This window comes from Conger conger, chromosome 15 (assembly GCF_963514075.1).
Source record: "Conger conger chromosome 15, fConCon1.1, whole genome shotgun sequence".
NCBI lineage: Eukaryota > Metazoa > Chordata > Actinopteri > Anguilliformes > Congridae > Conger > Conger conger.
In genome coordinates this window covers 13,448,494-13,459,958 of record NC_083774.1, presented here as the reverse complement: position 1 = coordinate 13,459,958, position 11,465 = coordinate 13,448,494, and the positions used below count along the sequence as shown (strand labels likewise).

Genomic DNA, 11,465 nt, shown 5'->3' with positions numbered 1-11,465 from the left:
ACCAGGATGTTTAGTTTGGCTAGGTAAGCAGTGTTTGGCTACGTAAGCGGTTTGTTCATACATTTGCATGTAGCGGTATTATGATTTAAAAAAGAAAAAAAAGAAAAAAAAGAAAAAAGATGATCAAATAGGCCCTGGTCCTTATCTTTGTTGTGCAGGTAGCAGTTGAAATTCTACTTCCCTCTTGGGTCTTTCAGCGCACTTATCCCTGGTTATGGGTATGCACTTTGCTGTACGTCGCTCTGGATAAGAGCGTCTGCCAAATGCCATTAATGTAATCTAATGTAATAACAGTGGTTTATCAGGTTACTGGAGTTGTACTAATATTGAACATAACTGTATATTACTTGCACCAATACAAAATGTTCTTTCAGTATAAGCTCCTTTTGTTCTTTACTGAATTATATGTAAATAACTATTAAAGATTATTAATTTTTCATTAGTATTTCTATTTCAGATTATAAGATACTCTAATTCATAGACATGTTCTGCTTCTGTTTATTAGTCATAGTATTAGTAGTATTGGTAGTAGTCATATCATCTGTGTTGTTTATTATATGCAGCATTTTCTCTTCATTTTCAGTAATGTGCCAATCATTCTGGAACGGACTTTTTCTGCACAGACACAGACATACACATTATTTGCTTATATATATATAGAATTGTTGGACCATATTAATTTTGCAGAAGAAAAATCCATCTACACAAGGTTTTATTTGGTATCATATCATTTAGCACAATAATTATGAACCAAGCAAATGTTTGATTAAACTGTATCATAACATTTAAACCATGTCACAAGAAACCATTTTGCTTAAACATTTTTGGACATGATTTTCAAAATGTCATTTTCTTTTTAAACTCATGCTTAAGAGAAAACATCTGTTAAAATCAATGCATAACACATCTGGCTCTGCTTGCCCACCAGAAGATAAAGCAGTGCTCTGGTTGGGACAGAGTCATTCACACATGTGCTTATGTACTTTAAGAGCAAAAAAGTTCATAGGTTCAGGGATACTGGGAATGTCATAAATACAATGTTTCTGAACTTTTCAAATACAACAAAATATGAAATAATGATGAATAAACATTAGTGATGAGTATAAAGATGAGAATAAGTAAAAATAACTAAAAGACTTTCAGAATAAAAATAACAAAACAGCAGCTATGCCCTTTTTGACTTCATTACACTGGTGAGCGCTGCCTGTAAAAGTTCTACTCTTCTTTTCAGTGTTGACTGGCTTATTCTTGTCTTTCTTGGGTAAGTGACTTGTTTGCTCTCTAAATTAGATTATTAAATTGTTCACACATTCTTTCTGAGATTTATTGTATGTTGCTGTCTTTAATTGGTGTTATCTGTTCAGAATGCAGCTAAATATTGCAGTGCACATCTGTCCTTGACTAATACTGATGTTTACAAGCACCTGAGCTGAATGTGTGAACTTTAAATTTTTTTGCATAATCAGACCGTTGTTCTTGACTAACTGCCAGTACAGCGCAAACTTAAATTATTTAACCATATTCATATTTATTTTCAAATATTTTACTCAATGTAAAAAAAAATAAAAAAAAAAGGTTTACTGGAACTGTATGAAACTTAATAACTAGGTTTTGAGATTTCAGTAAGGTTTATATATTTCAGGATAAATGGAAAGATTCTGTGGGAAGATGCAGCACTCAGACTTCATCTTAATTACACTCCTGATCTTCACTCTGCCTGGGGTACATGGAGGGAATGTGCTGGTGTTCCCGTTGGATGGCAGCCACTGGGTGAACATGCAAGTCCTGACTGAAGAGCTGGTTTCCAGGGGCCACACTGTCACTGTGGTGCGTGCCTCAAACAGCTGGTACATAAAGGAAACATCCCCTCACTATACCTCAATCACCATCCAAAACACGGGGGGGTTCGATGAAGAGGTCTTCGGTTCATTTATGTCAAGGTTACTGCAAATTCGCAGAGGAGGAGCCTCTTTTTGGACCCGTTTAAGTGTTGAAATGGAAATTATGAATATGCTTTCAGAGATTAACAGAAATTTGTGTGAAATGATGAGCCACATGTTTGACGATGAGGAGTTAATGCAGTCTGTCTTGGATGCTAAATATGATGTTGTTCTAACTGATCCTGGGTTTGGTGGTGGGGTGCTGCTGGCTCATCGTCTTAAACTTCCTCTGGTTTTCAATGTAAGATGGACTATACATGGAGAGGGTCACTTTGCAATTGCTCCCTCACCATTATCCTTTGTTCCTTTTCCTGGAGCAGAGTTAACAGACAAGATGAATTTTCCCCAACGTATGCAGAATATGCTAACATATTTCTTTGGATTATGGCAGATTGCGGTCATTCCAAAACCTCATTATACTGAATTTTGCAAACGATATTTTGGGCCTGAAATTGAATACTTTGAGCTGTTTCAGGCAGCTGATATATGGCTCATGAGAAATGATTTTGTCTTTGAATTCCCACGCCCAACGATGCCCAATGTTGTGTACATGGGAGGGTTCCAGTGTAAGCCTGCTAAGCCTCTTCCCCAAGACCTGGAGGAGTTTGTGCAGAGCTCTGGAGAACATGGAATCATTATTATGTCACTGGGGACTTTTGTTGGTCACCTTCCTCATGATATAGCAGTCGAGATAGCTGCTGCTTTTGCCCAGCTGCCTCAGAAGATCATCTGGAGGCACACAGGAGAAAGGCCAGAAACTCTAGGTAACAACACCCTATTGGTCAAATGGATGCCACAGAATGATCTTCTGGGTCATCCAAAGACCAGAGCCTTTGTGGCACATGGAGGAACCAATGGAGTTCTGGAGGCCATTTACCATGGTGTTCCAATAGTTGGCATTCCGCTGATCTTTGATCAGCCTGATAACCTTTCTAGGATGAAAGTTAGGGGAGCAGCTACGATTGTGGATATTGCTAACATAGACAGAAGCATCTTCCTCCAGGCCTTACAGGAAGTGCTTCATGAACCATCCTACAGGATGAACATGCAGAGACTCTCCAGGCTGCATCTGGACCAGCCAATGAAACCACTGGACCGTGCAATGTTCTGGATTGAGTTTGTCATGAGACACAAAGGTGCTGCTCACCTGCGCACAGAGTCCTACAGGATGCCCTGGTATGCCTACCACTCTGTGGATGTTATAATGCTGCTGTTGGCTGCTGTGTTTTTTATATTGCTGACTGCTGTTGCTATCATCAGATTTTTGTGCTGCACGGCATGTAAAAGAAAAATAAAATCTGATTGAATGTACTGGATTCTTATTGGCTTAAAAATATAAATTAAAAGCTTTACCAATAAGAAGCTATTGTTGAAACTAACAATTTTTGATTAATCAAATGCCAAGTTGTATTTGTATTAATCTGTAGGCTATTGGTGTAATTTAACTTTATATTGCTTATTAAACTCTGTTAAACCACATTCTGTGTTTGACTAAGTAGATAACTATTCATAATGCCAGCCCGGTTTTGACACATGATTTTCACAATGATTTTCTACATTACTGCATTATTTGAAGTGTTTACATTTGATTGGTACACGCCTTTTTTTTTATTGTCCTAAAATGTCCTGACATGAACTCTAGAAACCCCACTATTTTTTTTTCACTCAAAAATCAACCACATCTGACTTCCACCTGACTGTGGTTCATGTTTTCCTGAGGCCTGCAGAGACCAAAAGTGGAGTGGAATTTTTTTTTTTACCCATTTCCCTCAGAAGCTGTAGGAACTGGTGCACTGACATGCTCTATGCAGCAGTCCATACAACCAGGTCTTGCAAGGTTTTCCACAGCTGTCTCCTAGCCCAACATAAGTTATTTTGGCCAGGGGTAATTACCAAATAATGTCCTATTCATAACACATACTGTATTCCCTTTTGCATGGTACTATGGGACAGTAAAAGGAAGCAGTACTGTATGTTCTGTGGGGAGGTACACAAAGAGAGGCCAGTGACTCTGGGCATAAGGACCCTATTGTAAGGTCGGGGACTGGCGGAGAGCCAAGAGCGACTAAGGGTAATCCCTTTAAAGCAAACACACAAGCGTGTTCGCCACAAAACCCCGGAAGGTATAGGAAACAGAAAATGTCTGGAGACAACTCCGACCAAAATAAAAGGAACAGCCCCAAAAAACGTCTACCAGAAAATAAAGCAACCCTTAAAAACCAGGGTGAACAACCCAACGAAAAGGAGTGCTATAAGCGAGCACTACAAACCCCGGACCGGGGACAAAATAAAAGAACAACCTCGTATAAAACACTAGACGAGAAAACAAAGAACCTTGAGTCGCAGCTCAGGAAAACACAAACCAACAATACAGATACTGGGGACAACGTCCCTCACCCGCAAGCTCACACAAGCTATAAATCAAAACAAAACAAAACAGAGAACCTTACGGAAGGCGTCAGCCGTGCACACAGCACCAACAAGCTGAGCGTCTTCCTTACCCTTTTCTTTCTTTTTTAAATGAGACAGAAAACCAGAACCTGCATGATACCTGACTCATAACAGACAGTCTTACCGCGTGCATACCAGCTTGGTGACAGAGCAAACAGTGAACACCAAAGCGTTGACCGATAGTCAGCACGTGCTTTAAATACCTTCCGGAGGTAAGGCTCACTTGGCACTAACGAGGACCAGGTGAAAAAATAAAAATAATAAAGCCCCCTGGTGGTCATGACCGATACTACCTCCCAACCCTGACACCTATTGGTTGATTTGAACATGGAGGAACCAGTTTTGGACGCCAATTACCGAACACAAACTTTTCAAAGCATTTCTTTTAACACACTGAAAGAATGAGCACTTTATTTGTTATTTATTAGATTTTTTTTCTGCTGCTATATCCTATCCATGTTTTTAGTTTTCAGTACCATTCTCTGTAAACTGTCAAGACTGTTGTGCATGAAAATCCCAAGAGATTTTTCTGAGATACTCAAACCACCCTGTCTGACACCAACAGTCATTCCATGGTCAAATCACTTTGATCACATTTCTTCCCCATTCTGACATTTGGTCTGAGACACAGTTGAACCTCTTTACCATGTCTGGATGCTTGTAAGCATTTACTTGCTGGCACATTATTGGCTGATTAAATATTTGCATTAACAAGCTGGTGGATAGGTCTATCTAATAAACTTCTCACTGAGTGTTTTATTTCATATTCTTCATGAGTGCAAACAGGTTCCAGCTCATTCCACGTGAGTCCTTGAATAATGATGACAGTGCAAATTGTTTCTCTGTGCTAAAGTTCACTTTCTGATAAGTACAGGCAGGGTCTTGCACTAATATGCCCTTTCCATACTGTAGTTCAATATTGCTCCTATCTTGTAAATACATAACTACCAGTGTAGTAATTACAAATGTTAAACTCTTCAGAGATTATTAAAGTTAGAGATTATTAAAGTTCTCTCTCCACAGATTCACAAATTCCTTGAAATAGACAAGCTGTTGTTTGTCTATTTCAAATCATTGGGTTGTTGTTTGAGAAAAGAGTTACCAATAGTTTAGTGATTGCTCCTATCTTGTAAATACATAACTACCAGTGTAGTAATTACAAATGTTAAACTCTTCAGAGATTATTAAAGTTAGAGATTATTAAAGTTCTCTCTCCACAGATTCACAAATTCCTTGAAATAGACAAGCTGTTGTTTGTCTATTTCAAATCATTGGGTTGTTGTTTGAGAAAAGAGTTACCAATAGTTTAGTGATTGTTTATTGAATTAAATTGAAATTATTTAAATTGTTTCCAGGTGTATTGTATACTTTAACTCCTTAACAGCCCTGGGTGACAAATATTGCCCAAAACATTACAAGTTACACTGCGGAATAACTTAGTACATTTACTGTTAAGTATTATAGCACCATTATACCACCAGATATGGACTTACAGTTGAATAAAAAGCTTTTAGTTCAATATTTCAAATGTAGTGGAAACATTACACATTCAATTCTTGTTATGTATGGTACTGAGTGTCACGTTTCAGGTCTGTCCCGCCATGTTTTATGTTTATTCATTTTGTCTTAGTCTTGTATTGTCTTATCATGTATTATGTTAGTCTAGGTTCGTCATGTTGTTTAGTTTATTTCTTGTTACGATTATATTACCTTGTTATGTTGAATGGTTATCGTCTTAGTTTCGTTTTGTGTTATGTTTTGATTTATGTTTATTGTTACGTAGACTGGTTACTGTTTAAACATACACTTTTACATGTCTTTCCGCAAACCTTGCGTTCCGCCTTTTCTCTCTCTCTCTTTCTGTCATTCACTCCCTAATTGTTTCCATTTGTCTATTTACTAAAACTGCTAACGCTAGATCAGGATTGGGTAGAAACTAACAAACTAATCATGTGTTCATGTTACCTTACGTTTCTCGTGCATGTCATTTACTAATTTACTAATGCTAGGGCAGGATAGGTTTATTACTAACGATTACTAATCACCTTGTTAAACTTGTCATCCATCGCACCTGTTTTCCATTTCCTTGCTACGCTCTAACTAATTGTCTACACCTGTCTACACCTGCATTTATATCCCAGTCGCGCTACTGTTCACTGCGAAATTGTCTGCCTCTAGTTTACTACGCAACTCTTGAGCATTATTTTCTGATTGATTCACGTTTAGATCCAAGCCTGTTTACCGACTATTGTTTATTGATTTCTGTTTTGTTGACCATTGTTTGTTTTTGACTACGTCCTCGCCTACCGTCTTTGTACTTTTGCCTCGCTGATTGTTTTATGGTTTCGACTTCCGCATCGCCCTCGACTACGACTCTGCCTGCCGTCCGCCTGTACATCTGCCCCGCTGACAGCTCTCCTGCTACCGGACCTTCCTGCACGTCTACCGACTACGAGTTTGCCTCTTCCCTCGGCACCATGCTTTTTGTTTGTTTACTTTTTGTTTGGCTGGATCTACGTGTATGGACATTGCTTGTTTTGACTACGCTCCTGGGATTCGTCCCGAATAAAGCCCTGCCGGGACTTTATCTAACCATTGTTTCTGAGTCGTGCATTTTGGGTCCAACCCCCACGCACCCGTCTCACTGAGGTCCCAACAGCAGACAAAAGGAAAATCGTTGTGACAGGACAGCCCCTACCCCAATGTTGGATGCGTCCACCGTGACAATGAACTGCCTGGTGGGGTCCGGGTGTATGAGGATAGGGGCTGTGGTGAATCAGTCCTTAAGGGATAAGAATGCCTGGTTGACCTTGTCGTTCCAGATGAAGGATCTTTTGCTGGAGGGCAGTGAGAGGCGAAGCCAATAGTGCTGTAGTTGCGAATGAATCGGTGGTAGAAGTTAGCAAACCCCAAGAAGCATTGTAGGTCCTTGCGACTGGCAGACTTTGGCCATTCGACTATAGCAGTAACCTACTTGGGGTCCATACGGATGTTGCCCGCCGATATTATGTAACCCAGGAACGAGGTTGTGGAACAGTGAAATACACATTTCTTGGGTTTGACAAACAGGCGATTCTCCAACAGGCGTTGAAGAACCTTGCAAACATGTATGATGTGTTCTTCCCGGGTCTTGGAATAGATAAGAATATTGTCTCGGTAGACAAAAACAAATTTGCGTAAATCCAGTTTGGTGAATATAGTAGCCGCTTGCAGTTGTTTTAATGCTGAGGCCATGAGGGGGAGAGGATAGCGGTTCTTGACTGTGATGTCGTTCAGGGCTCGGAAGTTAGTACATGGGTGCAGCAAACCGTCTTGCTTGCCCATGAAGAAGAAATCTGCTCCAGCAGGGGAAGATGAGGGACAAATAATTCCTGCAGCCCGGGACTCACCGAGGTATTTCTCCATCATCTCGGTCTCAGGACAGGATCGGGAGAACAGGCGCCCCCTGGACGAGGTGGTTCCCGGAAGGAGGTTGATGGCACAGTCGTAGGGCCGGTGAGGAGGCAAAGGAGGTCGATCGGGATTTACAGAAGACCTCTTTCAGGCCCAGGTACTCGAAAGGGATCTCTTTAAGATCAGGAACTTTCTGGGGATTACTTCTCGGAACAGGAGTGTGAGCTTGGCAAAGGCAATGAGCTAAACAGAATGGGCTCCAGCCCAAAATCTCATGCCTTTCTGGTGACCCAGGACAATAGAGGAATGAGGGGAATCTATGATATGGAGCACCATATGGTTTCCGGAGATATAATGGAGGAAATAAGTATTGACACATTTTGTCCAGTAAATGTATTTCCAATGAGCCTATTCAAGTGAAATTTGTACCAGACTTTGGTATATTTGGTATTAAAATCCAGACAAAAATCTAAACATTAAAGTCCATATGTAAATAAAGTTATGTGTAATAAAGTGGAATGAAACAGGAAAAAAGTATTGAACACACTAAGAAAAAGCAGGACACTACAGCAAGGAAAGGCAAGGAACCATAACTAATTAGGAGGCAACTCTACCTCCAATCTGTGCTAATTAATGTCAGCTGGGTTAGAATATATTGATGGGCTATAAAAGGGTTTTTTTTGTTACCAAGGTGCCACACAAGAAACATCTAATAATGGGTAAAAGTAAAGAGCTCTCTCGAGACCTTCGCAACCAGATTGTTGCAAAACATCAAAATGGAATTGGCTACAGACGTATTTCACAACTTCTGAATCTTCCAGTAAGCACCATTGGGGGCATTATCCGTAAGTGGAAGCAACATCACTCCACCATCAACCGGCCACGCACAGGAGCTCCTCGCAAGATTTCTGATCAGGTAGTCAGAAGGATACTTAGAAGAGTAGCTCTAGCTCCAGAAAGACTTGGAGGCAGCAGGTACAACTGTGACAGAAAGGACAGTAGGCAATGCACTCCACCGCCATGGCCTCTGTGCACGCTCAGCCCGCAAGACTCCACTACTGAAAAAAAGACATGTTGAAGCTTGTTAAAGTTTGCCAAACAACATTTGGACAAGCCAGTGAACTACTGGGAGCATGTACTCTGGTCAGATGAGACCAAAATTGAACTTTTTGGCTGTCACACAACACACCATGTTTGGAGGAGAAATGGCACTGCACATCACCCGAATAACACTATACCAACAGTGAAGTTTGGAGGTGGAAGCTCCAGGACCATCTCCAACTCAATAACATTGCAGAGAAGTTCCAGTCTGGCTTCCGCACTGCCCATAGCACTGAAACAGCACTAGTCAGGGTCACTAATGACCTGTTGATGACGGCTGATGCTGGCTCCCCTTCACTCCTCATCCTGCTTGACCTAACCGCAGCATTTGACACCATCACATCCTCCTTAACCGTCTACACTCTATCGGCCTCTCTGACTTTGCTCTGAATTGGTTCAAATCATACCTCTCCGACAGAACCGAGTACGTCTCTTTGGGAGGGAAAAAATCCCGGTCCCATCCTGTCACCTGTGGTGTCTCCCAAGGATCCGTCCTCGGCCCCGTCCTCTTCACCCTCTACTTGCTCCCCCTCGGCCGTGTCATCAGCCAGTATGGAATTTCCTTCCATTGCTATGCTGATGACACACAACTGTACCTTAAGACTGACTCACCCCCCTCTGCAGCTCCGCCGTCACCATCTGCCTGGAGGAGATAAAGGCGTGGATGAAATCAAACTTCCTACAACTCAACAGCTCCAAAACCGAGGCCATCCTAATTGGCACCCCCCATCAGATTCATTCATCCTCCATTACCAGCATCTCTTTCTCCGGTCAAGTCCTTCCCCTGTCATCCATAGTCACCAACCTGGGTGTGAAAAGTGACCCCCACCTAAACTTTGAGGCCCACATTAAACACCTGTGCAAAACCTCCTTTTTCCACCTCAGGAACATTGCTAAACTCCGTCCCACACTCACCCTCCCAGATGCAGAAAAACTTGTCAACGCCTTTGTCTCCTCCAGGCTGGATTACTGTAACGCACTTCTCATCGGGATCCCTAGCAAGAGCCTCCTGAGGCTCCAATATATCCAGAACAGCGCTGCTAGGATCCTGATGAGAGTGCGTAAGTACGACCACATCACACCGATCCTCCACTCACTTCACTGGCTCCCCATCACCTCCCGGACTGAATACAAAATATCCCTTCTCACCCATCAGTGCATCTATGGAAATGCCCCCCCCTATCTCAAAGAACTCCTCACCCCAGAACCCTCCACTCGAAACCTTCGCTCTGCCAACACCAACCGCCTCTGTCCTCACAAGACCAAGCTCTGCACCATGGGCGACCGAGCCTTCTGCTCGGCTGCTCCCCGCCTGTGGAATGCCCTCCCTGACTACCTGAGAGCACCGCAGACCACTGATGCTTTTAAAAGAAAAAAAAAAACCTACCTCTTTACTAAAGCCTTTTCTTAGTTTTTATATTTTATACATGCCATTGGGTGTTTTATTCCCTGTTTTTACCCTGTAGCACTTTGAGATTTGGTCTCCAAATGTAAAGTGCACTATAAATAAAATGCATTATTATTATTAAGTATCATGGTGTTTCTCTTCTCGTGGTACTGGCAGACTCCATATCATTGAAGGAACAATGAATGGAGCCATGTACAGAGAGATTCTTGAGATGAACCTGCAGCCATCCACCAGGATGCTGAGGATGAGACGTGGGTGGACCTTCCAGCAGGACAACGATCCAAAGCATACAGCAAAGGAAACTCGCAATTGGTTTCAGAGAAAGAAAATCAACTTGTTGGAATGGCCCAGTAAATCACCTGACTTAAACCCAATTGAACGTTTGTGGAAGCATCTGAAGATCCAGATTCACAAGAGGGCCCATTAAGTATTTAATTAATTTCAGTTAGTGTGTTCAATACTTTTTTCCTATGTCATTCCACTTTATTACACATAACTTTATTTACATATGGACTTTAATGTTTAGATTTTTTGTCTGGATTTAATACCAGTTAATACCAAAGTCTGGTGCAAATTTCACTTGAATGGCTTCATTGGAAATACATTTACTGGACAAAATGTTGATGTGTTCAATACTTATTTCCCCCATTGTAAGCATTTTAAGGGGAATGATTTTGTGGGTGATATTGGAAAGTCTCTGTCCTCTGAGAGAGTTGGCCACCAGGGAGTGTGGCATCCCGGTAAGTGGGATGTCCCACCTGGCGGCCACACCGGCGTCCAGGAAACTCGCTTCAGCTCCAGAATCAACTAGGGCGGATATCTTCCTCATCTTTCCCTCCCAGGAGATGGTTGTGGAAAGACAGGTGTGGTGTTTGGAGGAGACTTCAACAGGTGTCACGCCCACTAGTGCTCCTTCACTGACTAGTGGGCATTTGCTTCTCCCGGGCACGTAGAGACGAAGTGCCTCGCCTGGCCACAGTAGAGGCATCGCCGGTCTCTCATCCTCCTCTCCCTCTCCTCTCTGGTCAGTCTGGCACAATCCACATGGGCTCCACCTCTCCGGTCTGGGTAGGATGCTCTCCCTGGGGTGGAGGGCCAGACCAGGCTCTGGAAGTCTCCCTTCGAGACCGGATGGGGTGGACCGGGCTCCGGAAACGTTGACGGTCACAGAG

The 11,465-nt window shown here is 42.2% G+C and overlaps 1 protein-coding gene across 1 annotated transcript; it reads left to right on the top strand.

Moving 5' to 3' along the window:
• Window positions 1-1,202: 1,202 nt before the first annotated feature.
• LOC133111291 (UDP-glucuronosyltransferase 2C1-like) lies at window positions 1,203-3,246 on the top strand. The gene is made up of 2 exons (XM_061221492.1): window positions 1,203-1,261; window positions 1,643-3,246. Exon 2 carries the CDS (start codon window positions 1,648-1,650, stop codon window positions 3,244-3,246), a length of 1,599 nt encoding a protein of 532 aa, XP_061077476.1. The 5' UTR covers window positions 1,203-1,261; window positions 1,643-1,647.
• The last annotated feature ends 8,219 nt before the right edge of the window (window positions 3,247-11,465 follow it).

Excerpts from the sequence above, each read along its gene's own strand:
- LOC133111291 (XM_061221492.1), top strand. The coding sequence starts at position 1,648 with ATGGAAAGATTCTGTGGGAAGATGCAGCACTCAGACTTCATCTTAATT.